Below are 27452 nucleotides of genomic sequence, written 5' to 3' on the forward strand. Positions count from 1 at the left end.
AATCTTTACATCTACTCCCTGTAGAGGCTCAACCTTTTCTCTATTATGCAATTGTCTACACAGAGCTCTAGAAAAAAACTGCATACTTGAAGCAGATTCCCTAAAATGTTAAGTGTGGCCAGCTTATTTTTGATGAGTTGAATCCCAATCCTSCTGGCTTCTGAAAGCAATCCAACTGCTGTGGGAGCCACACAGAGGTTTGCTGTATTTACTGCAGTGTTTGTTCCACGTCTCTCTCACCTTTGCAAAGTTAGACATGCACTTTTCACTCAGAGGACACCATTAGAGTGTGTACAAGGCTTTTCAGTTGGACCCCAAATTTCCTCATCCAGAAGGAGCAACAAACAGAAACTTCCCTTTATCCTTCACATCATATGACAATTGATCTCTGACTGTTGTTCTTTTAGGGTGTCCCTCAAAGGGACCAAATCACAGCACACAGACCACAGAGTGCCACCATAAGAGAGTCCATCAAGTGACGGAGGCATCATCACTCCAATGGTTACTGAGGCCAACTTGTGCCCTGTGATCACCAGGCCACTTCATGCAAAGGGCACCTCAAGATCAAACTTCAAACCCAATTCTGTGTGTTTGAAAGGAAGGAGAGTTTATTTCCCCTTCATGATAACAGACACTGAGTAGCACTCCATACATTCACCTCAGTCAGGGATGAATGCTGACCCTGACATTCTTTGTGTACTGGAAGCACCCAATCAAACACACAAAGCAAGGAAAAACAGGTGATGGCAYACTGGAAAACCCCCCTGGGGTTATTTTTATCAGTATTTCCCAATGTGGAGAAGTTCTGTGGGAGAAGGGACTTCACTCTGCTGACAAACTCACCACAGGTTTATCAACACACCACTTCMTTCTAGGAACCTAAACGACCAAAAAAATCACTTCAAAGCAACATCAGCAGAGAAACCAAGGCTCATGCTGGCTGCAGCTGAGCACTAGGGCAGTACAACACTGAATCCTGGAGAACTTTGACAGAACTTTCAGCTACTTAGGTTTAAGGGTTTCAGCTATCATAGGTTTAAGGGAAACTGTTTTGAAGAGTGAAAGTATGACAGAAAAGACTATTTGCTACTAGATGCTACAAGGAGTCTGATTGTTTCCCATGATTGCTGTGTGCACCTCACAGCGAGACCCAGGTGTGCAGTATAGATTCTTCCAGAAGACAAAACTTCAGCTGTCAACTGGCTATTGTTGGCCACTACATTGCTTCAACCCTTTTCCAGTCAGTTCTTTCTGAGAGAGCATCCATCCTTGTGTGGGTTCCCTGATCCTTTTGAATAATACTACCCAATCCCCATTCTTTTAGGCTGTCCTCACATCTTGTCCCAAATCGATGCCTATCTGGTATCTGGACTCATCTTGACAGGACCTGAACAACTTCTGCTGGATACTGACTGCTGGCTATAACCGGTGAAGCAGCATATGGACATCACAGCCACTTCACTGAGACAMAGAGGCACCATCTCTTTGCACATTTAGTCTGTGCATGATGGATATTCCTTCTGTTGCCAAATAAGCAGTGCTTCTACTGATAGGATCAACCTTAAATGGAAACACTTGTTGGTAACTCTGAGAGCAGAAACACAGCAAGGTGATAATGGTGAACCAGCTCCCACTGCTTCTTTGTCAGAGGCACCTTCAATTTTCCAGAGAGTGACTGAAATCACCTGCGGAGTCCTCGCCAGTATTTTACTTCCAGTTAATTGCCTGAAAGCCACACTAGGATCTAGGGCATGGTTCTACAACTCAGTTAATTGATSTTGATTAAAAGAGAATGATACTTTTTGTAACATGAAGTTCTTTATTAGATGAAAGAYAACACTTTCTGAATTTCTGGAGTTTCCTCATACCGCTAAGATTCTGTATGCCAACAATCAGAATAGCTATTTATTATAATTTGACATTTTGTTCCTAAGCTTTCTGAAGAGCAAGGTGGAAGCGCCATTCTTCATCTGTGAAATTCACAGGAGACATTCAAGAGCTTTGAGAGTATGAATTCCAACTGARTTGCTTTGTACAGAAGAACTGTGAAGCATCAGCACAATCTGATCTATACTGAGAGAGTTTCYGCCACATCATTAACTGATTTTAAAACATGGTTAGAGGTGCAGCACTGACTCTGGCTGCCAGAACTCATGTGCATATCACCTGCAATACTACACTGCCTGGACAGTTTTAAAATCAGTTCAGCCAAACAAGTTTTAAATGTGTGAGCATTCAGGGGAGATTTCCCAGCCCAGTGCTGGCCTTAGATCCAGTGTCGCTGACTGAGAGGCAATGAGTGAAGCTACACACCCTGGGGGGAGAACAGGGAGTTGTCCTGAGTCACTGCATTTTCGGAAAAGCAGCCTCTTCCACAAGAGGTGGGAAGTACTAGCAAGATGAACAAAGGAGAATTTTTGCTACAACCAGCATGAGTCAGAGACCTTGCTTTTGCCTTGATCTGTGATAACAGAGATGAAAMCCTGTATTTACTTGTGTTCTCATTTCTGTAGCTATTAGCTCAATACTGACTAGCAAAACTACCCAAGAACTAGACCTAAAACAGAATTAAGCTTTACTTGGAAAGAAAAATCTACATATGGGAGAGAAAGAGTTAGAAAAGCCCTCCAAATATATAGAGTTATGCTGTCAGAAGGTGCAGTAAGAAAAATGCATATACACGCATATAGATCTAATTAGTAAATGAGGGAGAGTAGGCTACAAGGCAGAACTAATAAACTGTCCATTTATTCCTGACAAAGACACCCGTTTGCTGGGGTTAAAAGAGCCTCAGATGATGGATGGAATGTTTTAAACCACAAACTCTAGTACCTTGACAGAAGATTAACAGAACTCTGGAAACTGATGTTCAGAGTCCCCTTGGGCACATGATCTAAGTGCATGCAAGTTCAAAGACCTGCCTGAAGCCCCCAGAGCACTGCCAGCCCACATAACTGTGAGTGTCAGAATAGAGCACCTTTCCCTAACATGCTGCTTCTTCACCTCTATTTATTCCATACCAGGTGCCTGAAGAAACAAAATTATCCCTCAACCTCCTCTCTAAGTCAGACTCCAAAGCTGCTTTGACCTTCACGACCTATATTTCGTACATCTGAATACTAATATATTATGTACTCACTGAAGGTCGGACACTATATACACAGTATTAGGCTCACAATGTGCTGTAGCTATTTTAACTATATTACATCTGTCTAGCTTTTATTGGGTTTTAATTAAATGAAATTAAATGAGCGTATATTTAGATTGAGATAGTATAAACTGACATTCATGCAGATATGCCAGGCTGACTATAAGATATGATCTTAATGGAGTAGAGACTTTGCAAACTATTAAACTCTCCCAATATAATGAGGTATCTATTTAAATACTCTTTTCTTTGAAAAACAACTCTGCCCAACTATGGTGTTGTGTTGGAAAGCTCAATTAGCACCTTGCAGATGGGAGACTGCCCAAGCCATCACACTGCTCACACAGGGTGCTGCAGTCACCTAAGCAGGACTCAGGAACTTCAAAGAGTAGGCCCTACTTTATGCCCACTATCAATACAGGAGAAAGATACAATGAGAATGGGGGATGAATCTCTGGCCCATGAGAAACTGCAAATTTCATGCTGCCCATGCACACCAGGGTGGAGCAGAGCCTTAGTGTATCTTGGCATCGTATCACCAGATGCCTGAAAACAAAACTTCAAACTCATATTTGGAAGTCTCTTGCACTGAACTGTAGAAACCTCCCATATTACATTAGAGAGCTAATCAATTTCTTTTGTGAGTCTGAGAATGTGTGCTGCTCATTGATTTCTAAAAGGTTCCCTTGACACCTCCCTTGGTAATTACTGTGTCTTCAGCAAGCAGCCAGCTCCAGAGTTTGAATCCCAGGTGAAATATTCARTTGAGATGCTGCTCAAGAACAGCGAATCAGAATCAAAATTTGGACGTTGTGACAGGCTTTACTAGTTTGTTTTTAAACTTTCTATCTCACCAAACTTGTGAAGCAGCTGGTAGAGAGGCAGCCAAGTGCCTGTGAAAAGGAGGCTGAAGAATGCACAGCAAGTGCATCAGAGGCTGCCTTGCTGCTCATTTATGGTAATTTCTGATGCCGATTTAGTCAGCTACGGAGTGAAACACGTCCATGCTCACTTTCCTACTGCYGATTCCTAAAGCTTCTCAGAATAATTAACAAGCGTGATATTTTCTTCCAGCACAAACAGATCAAGATTAAACCATGTTGTGGGGGAGATAAGCTAAAGGTCACTGGGAAATTTCATAAGCTATAACTGCATTAGTATAATTAGCGTTCACTGGTACATCAAGGTGGGATCAGGAGTGTCAGGCTGGGTTCTATTTTTACTGAGAGTGATGTCTCACTTACCCACTCCTCCAAGTAGAAACCTACTTCTTAGCATCATCAGATGTAAGCAGAAGGCTCCTGCTATGGGGAAACTTGTCAAGACRTTCACCTTGGTGAGAAGAAGATGGTGATGCCCTAGCAGCAGCATTCGTAACACATGGCTTTTGAGTGCCCAGAGACATTTGCGGCCAAGCAAGGCCATCTGCCTCTTATTTAAGTGTGAGACTTCTCTAGACCAAAGTTGTCTCAGCTCTGGTCTCCTCTGTACTTTATGTAGGGTACTGGGGACTTTTCTTCCCCCAGAATAAAGCTGCTGTGCAGTGGGGCTGTGTGCTGTGAAAGAGACACTCCATGCTGGGGAGCCCTACTTCATCACTAAATAAAGCAATGTTTTATTTTCCTTAATTCTCTAATGGGCCTTACAGTCCTGGGAGACTGAATAGCACAGCAAAAMATCACAAATTCCTTGCTAAAATGAGTGCATTCTTAACCACCCTSAAGAACAAATGGTCTGCTCTTTCAAAAGCGAGTATTTGGCTTGTCAAACAAAAGAATCAAAAAGAAATGGTGCATTTCAAAACTGTGTCCACCTTCCTCTGAAATCCACAGAATTTTTTGATCTTTCTTTATTCTTCTGGTGTCACATAGTAAGGATGATAAGGAGCTCAACAGAAAGCAGAGATTATATAGACTGCAGAGTTTATGTAAGGAGTAAAGTTGCGTATGACCACTGATYGTAAAATCCCAGGCAGTATCTCATTATCCTGATTTCCACTGTGCTCCTATTAAGAAATACCTGAGACTCATTGAGTTGGTAGTGAAATGTCTGAGCCTACCAAGGATTTGGGGCAATGTCAAGATGGTCTACTGAAGAAGATATCCAGGTGATGCTCCAAAAGGCATGTCCACTCTAATTGTCTCCTTTTAACAAGCCACGATATTCTGCCAGAGAGGATCAGCTCCAAAAACTGTTTTTACATTGTAAAAGAAACAAGCTCAGAGCAAATTTGACATTTGGGTTTAGAATTGCATTTCAGCATTTCAGAGAAAAAAAAAAACTATAGCAGCATGTAAAGAGAAAAGGGAGTTAAGAGTGAGGAGGCTGGGAAGGCTTACTTGCTTTGCTACCTTACCCGAGCGGAGTTGCTTGATTCTCCCATTGCTGGTTGCAGTGTCAACGGGCAGGAAGTCCTTGAACCAGGAGATTTCAGGATCAGGGTTACCACTGGCAGCACAGAGCATTGTGGCTGTGCGGGCYTTCTCCACCACCTTCAGCTGCGGGCCCATGTCAATGGTGGGGAAGCCAGCTGGGAGGTGGTCTTCTGCAAGAGGATAAAACACACAAGGTTAAAGAGAAACATTCCAGCGTAGCAATGGGATACAGTTGCAGTGACAGCAGTGCCACAGTACAGCATCTGTGCCTCTGCTGGAAAACAGCAGCCTGACTTCCCTACTGAGAAGGTTATCAAGCCCTTAAAGCACATTAGGCTCTATAATGAGCATTCATTACACCAATAGAAGCTTCCACTAAATTTAACTCCATTTAAATCAATTGCCTTGGGAAACGTCCATAATTTTCATTGATACGTAAGCTCCATCCTTTGTTGTTAATAATTCAGTAAAAGCAGGTATTTGACTTTTTGTGGAAGGACTGAATTGAAGATAACAGACAAACACGAAGCCAAATAGTCTGAGGCATCTTGAAAAACAACAACCAAACAGTAAAACCCCTTAGAAAAGCCCAGAGAGGCCCATTTTATCTTTTTTTTTTTACTAGGAACATTCTGTCACATTGGTAGGATAGACTGTAAATTTCTTGCTCATGCCTCCAAATCTGATTCCGAAGGCTTTTAGAAACTAATGAATGTAAAGCTAATGAGCCACACTCTGCTCATGAGCCGCCTGGCCAGTCTGTGCCGTGGCAAGCTCCTGGTGCATTTTCTGGGCTRTAGAGAGCAACAGAGGTGTGCGAGAAGCAGCCAGTGCACGCTCTGGCATGGATTACTACAATACTGCGAAACAAAGCACCCCCTTAACTGCTAAAAGTGTTCATAGAGCAGGTAGGAAAATAGTTAATTAGGTTTGCTGCTGCAGAGCACGCTCAGGTAGGCTGGGTGGAATACATTAGGCAGCCTTCACTGATAAGCCAAGGCATGCTCCAACATCGTCATTCAAYAGCAGCTGCAGAACTGAGCTCATTTATTCATTCTGTGGCAAGATGTACTATACTCTGCTAAGCCTGAACTGCAATCAAAAGAACATACTTTTGCCGAAAAAAAAGAACTTGAGGAACATTAAGAAGCTTTTAAAGCACCAGAAACTCAATTATTTTCAGTATGTTTCTTTTTTCCCTGTTTTAAGGATCCTTAAACAAACTTCTTCTTTGGCAAATCCAACTTTGCAAGGCTCCCAGCTCAATGCAGTGTTTAAACAAACAAGACCTTAGCATCTTCCCAAGTCCCAGAGGAGTCTGAACTTGCTGCAATCTGATTTTTCTGCTATCACTGCGCATCTGGAACTGTACCCCTAACTCCTCATAGGAAGATACTAGCAACAGGTCACCTCAGGTGCTTCCTTCTAMCTCTATAGCCACACCTGCAGCATGAACATGGCTTATGGTAGCTAATCTTACATGTTTCTAACTAAGATCTCAAGAGAATTTCCAAGACCCTTGACTTGTTTGSAAATCAAGACTGTAACACAGGGCAATGTCTGCTGGAAACAAAAAAAAATGCCTGGGATTATCCTTTAGATGAGAGTGACTATGAAGCATCCAAGGTTTTCTACAGGAAAAAAAGGTTCCTGATATTTATTAAAAGCACAGAGGGAATTTTTTCTCCCAGATCGACCTCCCGAGAAACCTCTCTCATCATGAGCAAACATAAATGGAATTATTTTTTTTTAAATGAAAGGTACTATGAAAACTAGTTCTTTTAAAATTTGCTCTCCATTGATTTTCAAAGACAAAAGGTACATAGAGCTTAACTGGAATGACACCAGCACCAGCATTCAATAGCAAGCAACAGAAGCATTCAATACTGAGCAACCACAATGCATACTCCTACATGGCTGAAAAGAAACAAAAGGAGTGCACACACAAAAATACAACATGGTATAGACTGAAAAGCAAAGGAAGATACACAGAAAAAGCAGTAAACAATGAAAGTCCCTTGGATCAAGGCCAAGTTTGCCTATAGTGCAGCACCTTGCTATTTACGGTATTGAAAACAGATGYTTACTCGGGAGGCTGAAACCCTGAAGTGATCTAATCTAATCACTATGATTACCACTGACAATCTTTTCTGGTTTGCACAAGATTTTTAAAGAATGCACTGAGCTAAGTATCACCCAGTTAAACTTCGTCCAAAGTCTGTGTGGAGGCTTAGCACACAGCTAAAAGCAAACCTGAAACCAGCATTTGKGCAAGAAATCTCTACCCATTTGCAATGATCCTTGGCCCACAGACAGGAGAGAGGCCACWGAGTCCTTCACAGTGTCTGATCCACAGGTACTCGACCAGCCTGCTGCACTGGAGTGACTGTTCAATCAAAATTAGCAGYTTGTGATGAACCACAGACCAGGAGAAATTACAGGATCTAACCTTGACTTCACTGAGTACAAGAGAGACACTGATTACAAACACCCAGGAGCAAAGCTACCTCTGCTGTACCAGAACTCTTGGCTCAAGCCCTTTTTAGACTCCAAAGGTGAATACAGTGCTGCTCCCACACCTACCATCCCCTGCAAGGCCAAGTCATTACAGGGCCCAGATGAGAACACTGGGTACTCATCAGCTGAACAGAGGGGCACAGGTTACCACCACATGATGATGCCYGGTCCCCACACCTCACACCGTGCTGGACACAGACAAGCACAGASAGCCATGCAAGGCTCATACAGCCTTTCCCCTCTTAACTGTACTCAAGCCCCAAAACTATTGGGGCAAATGACAGTAGTAGAGAAAGAGGGCATCCTTTCTAGTTAGAGCCACAATAGATTTCCTGGGCTAGCACTGGTACTGGTAAAGCCCAGTTTCCATGCATGCCCGGAGCATGAAACCACCAAAACTTCAGCAAGCAGTGCTGGCATGCCTGTATCTATTCTTGATCCCTTGTCAACCAAACACAGAGGTAGCACTGGTGTTAAGGATCAGCAGTGTGACTCCAGGAGGCTGCAATCCCAGGTCACATCACTGTGTGATGAGATGCCTGGGGAAATCTGACAGCTGGTCTCCGATGCCACCTCAGACACCCAGAGGCTGCTCACCTGCTGTTAGTTCTGTGGCAGCTTCAGGGGACGTGCACCAGGGACAAGGTCAGAGCGTCCAGGGCTCTAGCTCAAGGGGAGGACAAGCACCTTCTCCAGAGTGGTCCAACGTGTACATGTACCACCATGAAATGGGAAACTTCAACCACTCCAGGTCTCCCCTGTACTGCGTGACTCTGGCAGCCCCCCAAAACCCTCCTGGCAGAGTGGCTTTGGAGAAAACCTGAGCTGGTCACACCGCAGAGCACAGCCCCGAACAAGCCCATGCCTGCCCTGTCAGCAACACTYCTGTAGAGATAACGGGGCTTTGTTCCAGCCAGGCTTGGCGCTGCTGACTTCACCGGGACTGCGAGGGATGTGTCTGTGTTCAAACACTACAGGGGATGATAGGAGTTCAGAGCTGTTCTTGCCTTGCCTTGCCCTCAGGCAGAAGTCTAATCTAGGTATAATTACGAGGCTCAGTCATGCCTCGGCTCCTTTCAGCCCTCGCTCTCTGTACTAACTTGTCTGCACACAGAGCTTGTCAGTAATAGCCAACCTCCTATTCCAGCCAATATGAGGATACTCTTATTTGAGAAAATGAGTCTGTCAGCACTTGGTTTTATTCGAGGATAGCCAGTATGCCTTCAGTGCACATTAAAACAGGCTATGAATCTGCTTTCAAGTGCATACCATCTAAACCAGTTTTTCTTTCTGGGTTTCAGGTACTTACAGAAGGYAGGCATTAGGTTGGAGCGAGCAAAATCTAGGCAAAACAGGAGGTTTTTGGGCACAGCAAGCTCTAACCTCTATGGACTACAGCAGCAGTAGCAGAAATGACAGAGGAAAGCAGGAAGAGAGGAGAGAAGCARGAGGAAAGGAAAGGGAAACAAAAAGTAAAAAACGAGTAGGTTTTGCAGTTACAAAGTGAAACTTGGAAAATCCACAACCAGGCTGAGGTCTTGCTAGCAGTAGTCACCAAGGAGACAGGAATGTCCCTCTGGCATCTAGCATGACAGCATGGGCAGAGGATATCTCCTCTCACTTGACAGCTCCCTTTGCTAATCTTCTTTCTGAGGTGACAGAAATCTAACCCCTGCTCTCATACAGYTCTTTTGTGCCACACATTTCTCATCTTTAAGGGAAAAGCTAAGGTAAGAATCCTTTCCCACAGTCCCAAACTGGTGCTGAGACCTCCTTCAGGGCAGCTACAATTACATGGCTTGTTCCCCAGCTCCCCAGAAAACTACCTTTTCTGAGGATGCTGCTGTGAGAGACATACCCCTTGGTGTGTCCTTATTTTCTGCATCACTCRAAATATCAAGTGATGATAAGGGACATGGAGGCAATTGCAATTTACGTCTTACAAGAAGCACGGATCAGCCCCAGCATGGAATGGTGTGTAGATAACAGCTGCTTACAAAAAAGGCCTGCAGAGGAGTCTGTGGTGAGCACAGCTGTTGACAGCTGAATCCCGCAGGATTACCCCCAGGATTTTGCTCAAAATGTGTAATCTCTCACAGGACAGGGAAGCTGGAGGAGCTAATATCAGATTCCAAGCAGCACAAACACTGTACAGCACTTGAAGCCAAGCAGTTGTGTTTTGGGGGTTATATCCTGACTTGGCACCTGTAAAATCTTCCTCCTACCTCTGTGAATTTCCTCTGTGTCAACATAGGAAACGGCATTTTAGAAATGATAGTGCAAACTGTAAACACGTTTATGGGAGTTATTTGTCACATTCTTCTTCCTATAAAAGCCAGGCCTGCTTACTATCACGAGTCCAATTGCTCAGACTGCTGAGGGAGAGTTAAAAAATGATACCAAATATAATTTGAAAATAGGAAAAAGTAGCTTTTCTATACATTACAGCTACAGCTGTGAGGTTAAATCTCTTACAATCAATCAAAACCACTGCCCCACTGGAAGGGGTGTTCTCAACTCCTTTCAAGTGAGATATTGGGCTTTATCCCCACACAGGGCTGGAAATGGCTTATCTGGGCCACTGGCTGCCGCCAGCCTGCATCAGCAGAGGAACTTCCAGCCCAACATCAATTTTAGGGTCTCAGAAGGGATGATTAAAACACAAAGCTGCTTTGTTTTCAATTCTGCCAGCTATCTGAAACCACTCAGGAGTGCGTGGTGGCAAGGACAAGCCAGGAAATGGATTGAGGGCAGAGAGATCTCTGATAAATGTGTTTGAGTGTGGTCAGCATTGCACAGGAGCAGGATACACATACCAGAAGCTATTTCACATTTTCCTTATCCATTCGGTGAGGCTGAGATCTCACCCAGTTCACGTCACCAGGGCTGAACGGATCCTGCCCAGAGGTTTGATGCACTGTAACACAGGATGTTGCAGGGATAACCCTTGTCTACTGACAGACTTGTACTTGATGGATCAATGGAATTACTTTGCAAATTTTACAAGCTTCCAAATCTCCCTTTGAGACACTGAAACACATTAGCAAATGCAAAATTATCAGTGCAAGGAAGATAGCCCAAGCAGTAGGCAATATTAACTAATGAAAGATGCAAGCCAGTAGCATTGTAAGCACACCACAAAGCAGGACATCTGTTTGCTGAATAAACAGCCCCGATTCCTTCAGCACAGGTTACACAGCACAGCTATTCAATTACTGCAAGACAATCAAAAGCAGTCGAGCAATCCAGCGGCCCAGAAGAATGGCACCACTTTACATGATAAGAAAACCCTGACATCACTCTGTTCAGGTTCAACTGAAGCTGCACAAAGAGCATTTTATCAGCCATTTTGAGGCAATGCTCTCTTTCTGCATCCTTCTTACCCAAGTCCCTTAAGAGGTGCACCACAAATATTATCCAAATTCATGGTYTCCAAAGGCTGCCCAGCGTTGGGCTACCGCCCATGTGGGGAGCGGTGGGTGGAGCACATTTATGCGTGCTGGCTGCCGGAGCCAACTCTCATCCAGGCTAATGAATACCCCCCTCGACATTGGCACCGCCTTGTAATTGCCTGAGGAAAAGGTGAGGCAGTGAAACCAACCTGTTTCAAAGGCAGCAAATTCTTAATTACTGGGTTAGCAGGTATAAAACAGTTTCAGGCAGGCAGAAAATACAAACAGTCATCTATTGATGACAAGGCTTTTAATGACAAATCTGCTGGCTTTGTATGACATCATGCCAAYGTGACATGCTGAAGCCATGTACTGAAAATGGGGAGAAGGGCACGGATGAATGGGTGGGTGTGGAAACAAGCTCCAGAAGGACTTCTCTGTTTCACGGTGTAACCACATGAATTACTGCACAAGAGCTTACAGTAAACAAAGTATTTGCTATCTCTTAGAAAGATCACAGCAGCAGCAAAACAGCTCACAAAAGAAAGAATCTGAGTCAGTTCAAAACAAAGAAAGTACTGTAAGGAAAATTCAAGAAAATATGAGACTAGCAGTCTCTGTCAAGCAGATTCTTGCTCTAGAGGCTCACAGTCTGGGAGCTCAGGGGACAGGCTTTTTTCAGAGGTTTTGAGTCCATAAAACACCTGATGGAGACACTGCTACCCTTCCAGTGCCAGAAGGGCACTACTAATATTGTCCTCTCATGGCTGGACAGCAATTATCTCCATTTACAAGCTACCAATACCGTTTCAGTAGCTTAGCTTGCCATTCCAAAGCACCTGTTTATCTCAGAGGGGAGCAGGATGGCTTTGCAGAGGTGTGTGCTCCCAAGAGTAAGACAAAGCAGCACCTCCCAACTTCTCTGGTGAGGAACCAGGCTGTGCGCCAGCCTTGCTGTGCTACTTCTCTCTCCATGTGCAGTGCTAAGGTAACACAGTCACTGTAGCYACCTGTCCCCTCCCAGGGCTGAGCACCCCTCATCTGCCATGCATTGGCACCCAGTGCTCCCTCCCCACCTGGGGCAACCTTGGTGCTCCGGGCTTGAGGGGGCACTGCATCCCAGTAGGATGAAACAATTTGCTTCTCCCAGTCCCTCGACGTGCTGCTGTCATCTGAAAAACCTTCCTTTGGGCTTCATGATGCCTCTTGATGGGCCACAAGTAACTGGCCAGGACTAAAGAGGATACCACAGATGAAGAAAACTAGGAAATTTCCATTAGGAAATATGTCATCCTTCCCTTTGAGAAGTACTGCAGCATAGCACYACCAATGCCCTCCTGGACACACCAGACATAGCCACGTATCAGCCACAGCTACCTCTAAGCTTCTCACGGGGTAGCTAATCCAGTCTAGACTCARGCTGGGACAGAAAAGAGCCTCAGCTCTAGAGGCACTGATGAGGCAACAGCTGTCCCTCTCCAGCATGGCCCTCCCTTAACACAAGCTGAGGGAAGGTGTGAGAAAATCCCCTCTGGGAAAAGTTCCATCCAMTGCCATGGCCTTGCACTCCTCTGATCCAGCCTTCTTCAGGAACACTGCAAGATCTGCTGAGATGACTGGGTCTAGCCACAACTCCAGTGTGAATTCCTCTTTCTCCTTCACAGATAACCTTGTGTTTGGAAACACAAACATGATTAACAGCTGCTGAAGCTTACTCAGAGCAGGAGTAAGTACTCAGTCACAAACCTGGCCAAATTAAAGGTATGCACCCACAACCCACTGTTGCAGTTCTTCATTTAGGGATCTTCCTAAGCAATAACCTCTGGTCTGTATTGTGTCACCTGTGGAGTCTGCTGCCAACTAGGAGACCTCAACCCATCCTGGAAGAAAACAATTATTTACAGCTTGATCAGATTAGATTGCAACAGTCAGAGATGKCATTTACGAAATCCCTACTACCACAACATCCTTCTGTCACCCTGGCAATACTTGTAGCTTTCCATTCCGGCTTCCTCGTAATGGCAATATCACACTTGCAGTCTTGATCCTAAACTCAAGTTTTCCAAGACTGACACCAAATATATCTAAAAGAATAAAAAAAACTCCAGAAGGAAGATTATAGCAGACGCTTTTCTGCTCAGGCTAAACAAACTGTATGCCACAGGGCAGAGCTTCTCCAAGCTGACAGCCTCGCGGAACAGTGGGAAGTGTGATAAAAAGCCTTAGGATGTGAGGAGCAGTCTAGACCTGCAACAAACCCAAGCCCACTACTCTGCCACGAGTGTAAGGMAACGTCCACAAACAACTCAAAGCCAAAGACACATCAAAACAAGCATTTTCCTAAGAGAACAGAGAAACTAGTTGCTCATGTTAACAAAGTACTAAAAAGAGCTTAGACTGTATGGCACTGAGAGTCATTTAAGGGTTCAGTGTATAGCACAGCTAAAATTACATCAAGAAATGTCAAAAATGTGGATGAGGAAGAACTTGCATACAAATAAAACATATCTGCAAAATTCCCTGGCTGAGCAAGCACCCTTTTTTAAAATCCTCATTTGGCGAGAAAAAAATAACTTTTTTATTTCCTCCCTCAAAATTACAGCGTAATTTCAAGTAGGTAAAAATAGCGTTTTCTGGGTCATATCTAACAGCTGATAAATAAAGCTAAGCTCTTTCAGTAACTACTACAAAAAGACCCCTCATCAGCTGGCAGCATGTATTGAAAAAACTCACAAAAGTTCCTCAAACACATGAATTCACAAGGATTTTGCAGCCAGCTATTAAGACTCCATAGTAAAGGAACAGTAAAAGTCGACCATGCTGTGCTTTCAGCCAGGACTGTGTCATTTGTTGGTACCAATTGCTGWATATAACTGACCGTAGAACTGTTTTCAAACCATTGTTGCTTTTTAATATTTTATACTGAGAAATACAATATAACTATTGCTACTGTAGCACGTTTCCTTGTGACAGAATATATAAACATACTCCCACTAAAACACACCYGAAACTTCAATTTTTACAAGGAAAAGCATGGCAACAGCTCTTACTCGTATCGAAGTCATTTATTAATCCACTGCATTTTTCATACTACCTGCACTGATGTGAGGTGCTATTAGCATAGAGATTTTCATTTTTAAGATGTGCAATCAATAATGCATTACCATATGCCATTAAATCCAACGTGTGGTTAAATTAATGGAGCATTTGACTTTTGATCCATGTATCTTTGGTTGCAGTTCAGTGCAGGGAAAAGTGCATGAGAACGGAGTTAATCTGACAGCAGAGCTCTCCCACGCTTTCTAACATCAAGTTTCAGATTAAAGCGAAGCATTCCTGTTGCCACTCAGCTGGAATACTAAATCTGTTCATTTCCACTTCACAGACCAGAATGCAAGATTTTTGGTCATTTAACTCCTACTGAACACGCTAGATTGTGCTAAAATCTGATTTGTTTAGTTTCTGCAGTCTCTTGTATTGTTGTCAATTCACTGGCTTCTCCTTCTCTAGGGAACATCAYGGCCTGTCAGAGCATCATTGGTCAGCAAGTCTCAAGCAAAAACTTTGATTAAGGATGTGAACAAGTTGTGTATTTTGACAAAATGTCCTGCTGAAAAAGCCTTTTATTCCAGCAATTGTTCCAACAYGGGAAAGAAAAAGCACAGGTCTTCCTTGGGTCTAAGCTGCTGGAAACAGAAGGTATTCAGGCAACATGGATGAGAAATTGCTGCTGACCTTTTTAAGGAGAGAACAGCCTTCCTCTTGTCCTTCACCCTCCCCAAGATCCCCAAACAAAAACCCCTGAGGTACCAGGTGACTGGAAGTTAGCAAACAGCGAGGGGATTGAGGGCACSCTCTCAGTTTGCAGGCCACACCAGGCTGGGTGGAAATGYCMATCTGCTGGAGCGTYGGAGGGCTCTGCAGAGGGATCTGGACAGGCTGGATYGATCGGCTGAGTCCAGTGCTATGAGGCTGACAAGGCCAAGTGTTGGGTCCTTGGCACTTGGGCCACAACAATCTCATGCAGAGCACAGGGTGGGGGCAGAGTGGCTGCAAAGTGGCTGCAAAGCTGCCCAGCTTGGAAACTGAATTTAAAGTTGTACTGGGGAGGAGCTAGAGAGTTGCTAGAGAAAGCTCAAAAATATTGTACTTCTGGCATTCACAACCAGCCAGAGCTTCGAAAGGAAATCAAAGATTCCCTCTGCTCCCAAAGAATGTTCTCCTGAAAAACCTTTTTGTTCTTTGATCTCAAAGACTAAAATGAAACTTTTTGGAGTCAGCCTCCAAAACTGCCAAGCTATGGGATGGAGTTGCTCTGTGATGCCATGAGACTTTGAATTCCAAAGCCAGCAATCAAGGTGTGTGGGTGTGGGAAAGGAGGATGAACACAATTCTTACAAAAACAAGGCTCCTCTGCAGCCAGCAAGCTGAGAAGCATCAGCCCAGGTGCTCAGCAGCCTGCTCTGCTACCTCCCATATTGCCTCTTCCCTTACTCTGCACCTTTCCTCCAGCACCATCCCTTCCTGYCCTATCAACAGATTCTCATGCACGTGGCTCTGCTATTACCATACTTGTGGCAAACTGTGTTTTGAGCAAATGTTCATAAATCATATAAAATAGCTAGCAAAGCCAGTACATAGAACCAGTCCCAGTAAAGGCCAATACAGTAAAACACAAATTAAATTTATCATCCAAAGCATCATTTCTTTATACCATGCAGAAAGAAAATAACCTTTAAAACTATTCACATATTAGACATCAGGTAGCTCTGCGACTCTGTGAAAGTTTCTCACATAGCTTTTTYTTCAGAGAAATTCTATTTTCAAATGAAATGATAAATGTGAAGTTTGACTTGTTCTGTTGCAGCCAGCTCAGGCACAGAGGATCTGCTGGCAGAGAAATTACTTGAGAACTCTAAGAACAGCTTTAATTTAACCTCAACACCAAACACATCAGTGATACGGCATCACTGCTTTCCGTGAAGAAGTTTTAAAATACTCCATCATGGAAAACATCCTGGGTAACGAAATTTATTTACTTGGTGGGGAGTTGACTTTTTATAAAAGGGAAAACACAGCAAGCCTTGACCAGACAGAAATATTCGCTTATTATGAGTTTTATGTCTTATGTTAAGCCATCGCTTTCTAGAAGATCCATTAATTGCACTGTCTCCAACATCACTTTAGGTGGAGTCTCTGGTTACCACAACAGTCCTTCACAGACAGGATGTAGAAAGGCCCACAGCCAAAGACCCACAGTAAGCCAATGGCTACATGCAAACACAAGTCAGACACTCTTGCCAGACAAGTGATGGTTTTTAATGCTGGGATGATGTAATTGCTCAGAGTTTAACAGAGGACATACTCTTGCTTTTACAGATAGCAAGTGTTGCAGAGGCTCAATATCCTATTTACTGCTTTGCCACAACACCCATCTTTTCAGAAAGATGTGCAATAAAAGGAGTGGCTGACAATTTCAGCCAAGGTTTTAAACAAATCCCCAGTGCAGGCCCTCATGAATTAAAGAGCACGCAACAGATAAATGGAAAGCTGGCAATGAAACCGCATCAAGACCAAGCGGATAAAAAAAATGGCACCTCCTGGATCCTGTGGTACTCATCTTAATACAACCAAATGCAGGAAATCAGCTGAAATTCCTTTGCTRTTAAGGGAAAATGCATTGCCTAACTGCTGGTAGTCAAAGGCTTATTTTATCAAATGACTACTACAGAAATTGTGTGTTTTCCCACCTTCTGCCTGGCAAGTGAAGAGGGCTGCACAGTTTAGTGGCATGGGATTCTGACTTGCTAGGTGGAAGGTCATGTTTGCTTTAAATATGATCCCTGCCTTTTCCCCCAAAATATTACATCTGTTAAATACACACCAACAAACCTACACCGATACCTGGATTTGCCAAGCTTCAGCTTCACTGTGCTGGAAAATTAAATTAAGGAAGGTTTTAAAAACGTTTTTCCCTGTCTTGGAAATTGTTGGCCTTGAAGTCTTAAAGACAACCTGCTATTTTCTCACTGCATTGTCATTCCAGCTTTCTTTAGGAGGATCACTGCATTTGCTCCATACACCAGTGGCTGGAAGAAGCAGTTTCTACAGCAGCTATTGAGGTTTCCTTAATCCTTATTCTTTTTCATATGGGAAATCACAGAAGGGGATGGGGAGGAGGTAGCCACTGTGGACTTGTCAGGATCTGGTCATGCAATAAAGTCTAGGTTCACAATAAACAGAATTGAGAACAGCTCTTAGGGCATGYTGTGCTCTTGGCCTATCCGAGTATTGTTTCATTCCTGACTGGCAGGCAGCATTTGACAGAGGCTAAAGCTCCATGGAGTTGCAGGTCTCAGAAAACAATGATAGGGGAATTGAGTGCATGAAGGTTTGTCTCCCTTGTTCTGAACCATCTTTCCTTCTACCCCTCACATACTCATATGGCTACAACTGTACCCACCAGCCCTTTCTCAGTCTTTTGATGGAAGGTACACACAGCACGGCTTGCAAGAGCTTGCAAGTCCTAAGGACTCTCCAGGCTCCTATTTCCTTAAAACCCTCAGATGTTTACATAGAGTTTTACAGTAAGGGTGATGTTACTGTGTTGTTTTCCATTTCCTGGTGTGGATGACATAGCTGGTCCTGCCAAGGGATGGGACGTGACACCTCTGCCCCASTCCGCAGGTACGTACAAGGGTGACTGGCTGGCCACGGCTGAGCAATCCCTTATACTTTCCCACATTTCCAGCACAGAGGTGTTGCACTGGGAGCCACGCAGTCGCAGTACCTGCTTTCACTGCTGCTGCCAACTCAGGAAACTGTTGCTACATCTTTCTTTAACCCAGCTCAGGTTAGACCAGATTTTCCGGTACAGATAACAATTGCACTATTTACATTTCATACACCTAAAGGGCAGACACCCGGGCTTTGCCGGAGCAGATGTCTCAGAAGGAAGCTCAAAGACTAAAAAAGCATGTAAAAGCCACAGCGGCCTCTCTGACCTGCTCCAGCACGGCCCAGGTGATTTTGTCTGCACAGACTGCCCAAGCAGCTGACACGCACTGAGCTGCTCACTGCAAGGTGTCAGAAACGATAAAGCAATGGCACGGTTTGATTTACTGCCGGGCAAACACCGGCTGGCAGTGACCACACACAGAGGGGTCAGGCAGTGCTGTCCTTTATTAGCACGTCAACCATTGCTGTGCTAACACACTCATGCATTAGACTCCTGAAGCTGGATRTGTGAGCGTGCCTGGGTATAACTAATTGGAAATAGGCCTTGAATTCCTAATAACCTAAGTTATGGTCCCTGGGATTTATGCCAAATTAAAGACAATTAATTCTCCTCTCTTGATTATTACACACCTTAATAGCTCTGTCCTTGAGTCAGTTCCATCCCTGATGTGCAGAGCCCTTTAGCTCAGTCTCTAAAATTTGATGTGCATGAAGAACCGTTAATAAGAAGTTCTGAACCAAATCTGAGTTACAGTATCAAAATCTCTCATGTTTTACAACAGCAAGAAACACAATTGGATTCAAAGCCTACTTCAGATCCTAGATTATAAAGGCATTTGCTGCATAGCCTCTGCACTATAGTCTTTAGAGGCCTTAAACAATTCCACGTTTCCCTTTAAGATCTTCTTTTAAAATACCACACAGCAGTATATACAGATAATCAGGACTGTTTTCATTAAATGATTTCAGTGAAGTTCACTGGCTTTATTTGATATACAAAAGACTATTTAACCTTCTCCCAAGACACTCTACTGATGTAATTACAAGCAAGAGATGAGGCACGGCTTTCCCAGCTGCAACCACTAACAGAAAAGAAAACTTTCTGTAAGCAGAGGCCGCTGTAAGTCTTTCCTAGAGGAATGTCAGAGGCAGGTACCCTTGCAGGTGAAAATAATGTGAATCCTTATTTCTGCAGCTCACTACACGGTGCATAGGCCAGAGGTGTCAGAATAATTCAACTAGAGGAAAGTGCTGGTACTCCTGCCTTAGGCATCTTCATGCAGCGAGTAAACAAGACTGCGTGTCCCTTTTCAGAGTATCATCAGGAAACCCAGTGCAGGGCAAACTCTACTGAAACCCTAAAGGCACGCGATTTTCAGAGCCATTACAGTGCCAACCTCAAGCTTGCCTGGGACACGACACACCCTTACCAAGGACAGAAGTAGAACTGGCTCAATCTCAGCTGCTCACTTTTACTGAGCCAATAACAATACAAAATGCCAGGAGGAGACACCCTGTACAAGAAGTGTCTGATGTAGGATATGATCATGGGGGACTCAGACTCCTTGGGAAAATACCATCTTTCCTTTCGGACAGGAGTTTTTAGACTCATGACCTGCCTGAGGGGAAAAGAAGCAGATCCACATCCTATCTGTGAAAACCAACAGAGACCCAGTCTTCTCCAGATGGCACCCATTTCCTCGTGACCAGATTGTGGCTYAGCATCTGAAGCAAGATCTCATGGGTTTCTCTAGGAGACACAAATGGCAGGGAAACCACAAACACATGCAATCTGAGCTGCCTGCTCTTGAGGCTTTCACAATGCAGACAGGGCTCTCCAGCAGACAGACAGGCAGCTGTTGGGATTTCCACCACATCTCCCCAACAGCAGACCTGAGGCAGATCTCTACAGAACGCATACTTTCCTGTAACAAAGCAGCATGGGAATGTCACAAAAAAGACATGAATGCTGTCATGTGAGAGCTGAAAATCCCAAGTTTYATATCGCCTGTTGAGTCCTTGACCAAAGGCTAGTAAGACTCTCCAAAGCATTTAATTTCCTAGGTTTCTTCTTCTCTCATTTTTGCTGAAYTCTGCTCAGCAACATTACTGATTCCATGCCTTGTGACAGAAACATGTATCCCGAAACAATGGAAAGAGCTAGGCAAAGAAAATCTCAAAGGTAATGTGAGGCAGGGAGAGCAAGAAAGSTCCCCCTCAACTTGTGGCTCATGCAAACCCAGTTTGCTACAGAATGGCAAATCAACACAGTTAGCCTTCCTACACATTCAAGCAGCAAGCAAAAYGAGAAAAAATAAATGAAGCACATGAAAATACAGTTTTTATTTGGTACCATCAGCATTACACAAAATAGTCTAAAACTTTTTTTAAGGAAGAACAGAAAGCCCTCTGATTAAAACACCTGAGAAACCCTGGTTTGGGAAATAGGGCCCTACCAGCCTGTGAAGCTGAGCCACCACAGGCACAAGCTTTTGTCTGGACCCAGACCTTGACACATTGAGCACAACAGGAATAGGTTGATTCTCCTCTGCAAACCACCTGCAAACAGAGTAATAGCATCATCTTACATTTACACTGAGAATAGAAATTAAATTACCAAGTAGATTTTGATCATGAAGTGACCTTTAAAAATGACTGAGAGAAGAAAACATTAGCCACCATTATTTGCTCTGACACAGATCCCTCCTCAAGGCAGCTTTGTATGCAAAATATTGCTGCTAATTTTATTTCACATTTTCAAACTGCTTTTAAACAATCTGACTCTTATTTTCTCATTTTTTTCACAGACAAGCATTGCTTGATCTTATTTTTTCATCTAAGCACAAATTGGAAAAAAATGCTGTAGCTGAACTTACGGAAACCTGGACAATTTTATGATATTTAATAACATTTGTAGCTATAAAGGCTAAAAACACTAACGGYAATGAAATCTCACACTCTGGTGCTTAACGTATTCTCTTTCCCTTGTGCCACACACTGAACCGTGGAAACAGTTCACATCAGTATGGGAAGGAGAAAACACACTCTCCTTGGAGACACACAGAGGGGCTGGCCACGGCTGAAGGTCAGCCAGGGAGTCACAGCCCAGGGCTCAGGGCAAGTGGCTACACCCTGCAATCTCCACTCACTCTGTTCTATTTATGACCACCATCAACMCACTCACAATTACAGCATTCCTTGCACAAATCTGAGTTTTCCAAATGAAAGTGGGCTTTTCTTCCTTCCTGGCTTAAGCAGGTTTATGGAAAGACTGCCAAAAAYTGCACCTGGTTTATGGCTTCAACAACATTTCTTTTTGGCGCCTTCACTGTACTTTTTCCTCACTTACATAAAACTGCAGAGATTATGCAGAATTCAGGTTTGCCTTCTGACAAGCTCTTTGAAAAGTCAATACCATTTAGAATCTGCTTTGACCTTGCATTTAGACAGACATAATATCCTGTACAACTCCATCCTGCACACAAACTCCCTTATTCATGMATCAAGAAAGACAAGTATTTTGACTGCTAATGCCTTCTTGTCTTTGCATGCAAGGCCAATTTTGCATATATCTCGAATTAGGGCAGGCTGGCACCTTCAAAATTTGGTAACCTCTTAAGGTACCTACTTTTATTTTAAGACCTCCAAAATTACGAGTGTAATCGGTGCACTGTAGACCATTTATTAGCATCATCWCTAAGCCATTTCATACTCACAAAGGTTTCAGACATCGGATGGCCCTTGGCCTCTTATTCTTTTACCTTTCATATGAGATATTTTAAGTAATTAAGCCTGAACTATCTACCTTGTTATGAGGGATGCCACAGAATAAGGCGACAACAAGGTTGTACCAGAGGAGCCAGCCATCCTTCATGAATCAACAAACATCTYAGAACAAAACTGAAGTTCCAGCAGTTTTCCCACTTCCTATACACCCAGTTTCAATTCTCTGGGGCTGCATCTTTGTTCCACTGCCTAACTGCGTCTAGCCCAAATCTCTTCATTTTACTGGCCCTCTATCTATCTCCATAGTAGTGTTTTTGGCAATATCAGTGTAGTCCACCATTGCTGGTCTGTCGCTTAGGAACGCTTCCCTGCTTTTTGAAACAATCCTGCTCTGAAAGACAGTACTGCATCTGGCTTTTCACCTTTCTGGACTAGTCTTTCTAGTGATTTATCCAGTTACTTAGCACCAGCTGCATCAAATACCAGCAGCATGTAATGAAAAAAGGCATTAAAAAGATTGTCCAGTCTGAGCCATCTGCCTGTAGATCTCACTATTCCTACAACTGTCTCATTCATTACCATCTGTATTTTAGTCAACARACCAAGGACTGAAATCTCATTCATTGTCACTACTTCAGCTAACAGGAAACACTTAGTTTCCACATCTGTGCACAAGAGACAGAGATCAGCCCACAGAATGTGTCCTGAACTGTTCAACTGGCCCTGGCTGTGGGGATGGAGAGTGGCCATGCCCCCATTCSCCAATCTCAGGAGGAGCTGGAATCCTTCGGTGGGGTGCAGAACACAGACTTTTACAGCACCTGGATCTAAGCAGGGGTGTAGAGAAAAGTACAAGCAGGCAGGGAAAACTAATTGCTTTGGAGGGTTTGGAGACATCCTGGGAGCAGAGAATGTGCTCCACTGCTCACAGGGGTCAGGCAGGTCCCCCTGCACCTCCCAGCTGTGGTGAAAAAAACTGTGCTGTTCGCAATGTGGAGAGGTGGCAAACACTGCTTGGAATGTTTGGGGCAGGCTGCAACAGGCTGTGGTTCTGGTGGGACAGGTTTGTCAGCAGTGCCTGAGCTGCCTTCCCTGACAGCTCCCCGCAAGGCGGATCTCCTGAAGAGGAGGAGGTGTGGAGGTCCGGGAAGGGAGCTGGTCCCCCGCATGCCCCGGGGCTGAGGAGATCAGCAAAGGCAAGCAGCTGCAGCATGCCACAACCAGGTGGCTGCCGGCACTTTGTCTTGCTGGCTTTGTATTAGCATTGGACTAAGCGARCTGATCAGGTGAATGACGAGCACCATTTGTCAAGCCGACCTGCAAAGCGTGCCGCACCCCCCCCCTTGGTATGGAGGTGCCGGAGGCTCTTCCCAGGAGCGTGCTGCAATCCCGCCTGCTGCCGCTTTGTGAAGAGCTCCTCGTAAACTTGCCCATTTGCAAGCTGCATGCAGCACAAGGCATCGCTGCAAACTCATAATTAAATTCATTACTCCATACAATTTTAAGCCATTCTTCAAATAATTACAGTAATTTGATAAGCAGAAATCACATAAACCTGCTGCAGTTTTATCTCTCCCATTTGCTGTCTGAAGGAAAATGTGAGTAATTAGTCGGATGATAACAGTCCGGGTTATGCAAGCAAAACAAAATTAATATGATCCTTACTCAAAAAACTCTAAAATAAAATGAAACCGATGACTCCTTAGGCAGCGTGGGGTGGGAGCGAGGGGAATGGCAGCAGCCAAAGGGAGCGGGAGGATGGCAAAGCTGCACTGGCCCGCTCCCCACGCCGCTGTGCAGGCGGGATGCTCCCGGGAGCCGCCCGCCGACCTGCAGCTATCGCTCCTCTCCCTCGGGAAAGTCACGTCAGGTAACCTTGGTAACTCGAAGGCAGGGGAGGCGAAAGCTTCCTGCAGTATTCACGGGACCATGACAGAACATTCATTAGCACTCTAATGTCAGGAGAAATCAGCAGCCCGGGTGGCTGTGCCCGCCCCACTCTGATTCTCACCTTGTTTATGAGGTTCCTGACCTTTCCTGCTACGAAGCAGCAAGTCGGCAAACTGCAGCTCACGGCACGCTGGGGCACAGAGCAATGAAAAATTCACACCTGCYGGCATCTCCGGTGTGCTTGAACTCACAAATCAGGAACTAGGGAATGTACAACATGCAGCATCCCTCACAGACCCTGGCTATCCTTTGGGCTTACCTGCCTGCCAGGCTGCTGGGGTGAATCCACGGCAGTCATGAACACTAYAAGCACCAGGGACTCACCATATTGTGGACACAAGAACAGTGCCAGTACCCTGCTTTGCAGTCGGGGCAAGAAGAGATAAAAAGAGGTGGAACTGGAAGCTATGAATATGTTGTGATTAGCACAGACCCCAACTCCCTGRGTGCCTTGTGTCCTGCTCTGTCCACACAACTGCAAATTCAGAGCTGGAGATGGAAAAAAATCCTCTCTGCACACCCAGACTCTCTGAACCCTACGGGACAGTATTAGGAGACAAAAGAGTTAACAAATCCGAAAAAGGCCAGGGCTGAGTTTCACAGGAGATAAGGAAACATGGAGTATATACTAGGCTGAAATAGAAATGTGGCCCGGCCGCAAGATCAATAAAGAGGAGAAGGCCAGAGCTGTGGTTACTTGGTGCTTGGATTAAGAGCTTCATCAGGTTTCTGCAATCAGATCTGATGATCCCACCAAAGGAACAAAGGGAAGGCTCCAGGCCCTCATTTTAGAGTAGCAAACGAAGAGTCATCAATTTTCTGAAAGTGACTTTATGCCTCGTTAAGACCCATCTAAATTAYATACAAGATGACTTCCAAGTAATGGAAAAATGAATCTGCAGACAGTTCTTTTTTTTCCTTTTATTTCCTCAAGGATTTGTCTCCAGCCAGCCTGAAACCAAATACTTGTTTTGGGGAGAAAAATTCCCATCCCTACAGGAAGATATTTCAAAATGAGCACTTCAGTTTTAAATGCAGCTGCACCTTTCATACTCCTTCCCCTAGAGCTTTTAACACCCTGGCCAAGAAAAGCAATTCAAGTCCTAAGCACCACGCATAATAAGCAATTTACAAACGGAAGCAATATTAGCCTTAAATATCACAATTTCTGGAGGAATCTATCTCAATGTGGCAGTCCCATCGATATTTTAATATGTTTAAAAAGAAATATCTAAAAATGAAAGGAATTTCACATCCTTATTTTGGAAATAAAGAAATTCCTGAGTAAGCAATACAGCATCAAAAGGGGAGGAACAATACACTGGGACAGAACCTCACTTGTTCTTTTGGCCTGTATTTTACCAGCTGCTAATTTTAGAGTCAAGTATGAGTGCATGAAGGAAAAAAGTATCACAGAGACTGCATCTCCTTCCAGTACAGCCATGGCCCATGACCCTTGACAGGGTACAGGGCCCACCTGATAGCTGTCCAGCTGCTGGTGTGGCTCTGCTGCTTCCTTCCATCCCCAGAACCACACGACACACTGGGGACAGGCATCAAATCCTGCTCAGAAAGCTGAGTCAAAACTGACTCATCACCAGGATGATGGATTCACTGCTATTTGGGATTCTTCAGAGGAGATTTAAAATGATAAAAAGATTCCTTCAGTACTAGAGAAGCTGCATCCCTAGTGCACATGTGTAGCAGTTTGCGCTCTTGGGCCAGAGTGTGCCACCCGGGCTGTGAAGCCACCTCAGCACCAGCATCACTGGGCAGGCCAGAGGCTTCTCATCAATTCCTGTAGCCCCGGTCTTCCAAAAACTATTGCTTTGCTCAGGGAGGAATTCTGTTTGTTGTGTGCCCATGATTTTGCTTCCTTCTCAGCTTTCCTTGAAACAGCGGAGAGCAGCCACAGCTATATCATAGGGCTGGAAAGAGTTCTGGTTGMGGTGGCATCAGGAATGCTCCCATGAAACCCACAGAAAGCTGAGCAATCAGAAACAGTAATGGATCTCTGAGGAGAAAAAGCAGATGGAGCCTGTGAGAGAGGAAGGGCTGCTCTCCACCAGAGTAGCCCAACGCAGCTTGCAGGATGGCATGAACCCCTTGCAAACACCCCCTCCTTGCTTCATGGGGGCCTTGGCATCAGCAGCTCCCCTGAGCCTCCCATTCTCCTGGAATGGGTTCCTGCACAAGAAGAGGCCTGTGTGCACCACAGGACTATCTGGTGACTGTCTGAGATGTGTAGACATCAGGATAGATGACCTAATCTCCTGTCTGATCTCATGTTCCTGAAATCTCAGGATTCTGCTCACACAGCAGAACTAGCAGCAAACTCTATTATTTCTGCTGTGGGTTTCCACCAGGGTCTGTAATCAGTATGAACRAATCAGGCAGCGGGAAACAACTGCCACATTTGGGCTGCTTTCACCATATCTGATCCTGTGTGCCTGCCAGAAAACGGTTAAATGCCGCAGCTTGGGTGACAGCCTCGAGTCCCAGCAGCTCTGGGACAGGGCCACACTGCCACTGCCTCGCAYGCTGCTGGCCCTGTCACTGCTGCCRGGCTGGCAGGGCAGCTGGCAGAACACTGCAAGCCTGCGGCGCTCCAGACATTTGTCACAATTATTAGGGATTTACGAGGACAGGGATCGCGTCAGTTGTCTGTAATTTCACTCTGAATGATACCCCTCTCTGTAGGTGGCAGTCTCTGAATTAAGTCACCYTGTAGGGATGAAAGGGAGATTGCACATCGAATCCCTCTTTGATAGACACCTTACCTACCCAACCTCTTTTGCACAGCTCCCAAACGGCGGCTGGGAACCTTGGAGTAAAGTAGTGTCCAGCCCTACAGGAACTCTCACAGCTCTGTCATGGGATGGCTGCTGGTAACCAAAGATGAAGCTCAGCCTACTGCAAGTGAGCACATGTCCCATCTCGGCCACGCTAGGGATGTGCACAAGTACTAAAACCAAATGGAGAGTGAAGGGATCTGCCCTAGCTGGCTGTCTTTGCACATGGTTGGCAGCTGCAATTACTGGTTGTATGGGAATGGTTGCCCATACAAACCTCCAAGGCAGCAAAAGCAACACTTCCAAAAGCACAGCACAAAACCCTTGGAAGAGGAGGGATCCTTGTGGTAACAGACACATTTAGTTGCGACACTACCTGCAGCTGGCCCATGTACACACAACCCAAAACCCACATTGCCATATTTTGATTTGCTTCATAGTTTGTACCACAGCAACATAGCAAGAGCTTTGCTCCCTTTCCTAATTACAAAGACGTAGCTCTTAGAATGACACTCAATTGCAGGCAATGATTTCTGCAAATGTAACAGCTCATCTTTTCCATACCTGAAACCCTGAAACCTCTCAAGAAGGAAGATCTCCGAGGGGAATACATAATCTATTAGGAGGCATGGCATGCACCTCTTTCTATGAAACTCCAATCCTAAGGCTTCACAGTGCACACAGGCCCATTTAYTGTACTATCGAGGGACTTTTTGCACTAGCAGAAATGTGATGCAATTCATTTCATAATCATCAAAAACCTCTTGAAATTGATGTTTTTAACAGYTGTACTAGATTTTCTAACCTTTTTGTT

At 44.6% G+C, this 27452-nt stretch overlaps 1 protein-coding gene across 3 annotated transcripts in view; it reads right to left on the bottom strand.

Moving 5' to 3' along the window:
- The window catches only part of PTPRF (protein tyrosine phosphatase receptor type F), a 375522-nt gene that overhangs the window by 100858 nt on the left and 247212 nt on the right, over positions 1-27452 (bottom strand). For all 3 annotated transcript variants that reach the window (XM_057390650.1, XM_057390649.1, XM_057390648.1), the window contains one exon: positions 5505-5693. In XM_057390650.1, coding sequence (XP_057246633.1) covers positions 5505-5693 — 189 coding nt within the window. The remainder of the gene's footprint in view (positions 1-5504; positions 5694-27452) is intronic.

This window comes from Malurus melanocephalus, unplaced genomic scaffold, assembly GCF_030028575.1.
Source record: "Malurus melanocephalus ecotype Western Australia unplaced genomic scaffold, MMel_1.1 scaffold_28, whole genome shotgun sequence".
Taxonomy (NCBI): Eukaryota; Metazoa; Chordata; class Aves; order Passeriformes; family Maluridae; genus Malurus; species Malurus melanocephalus.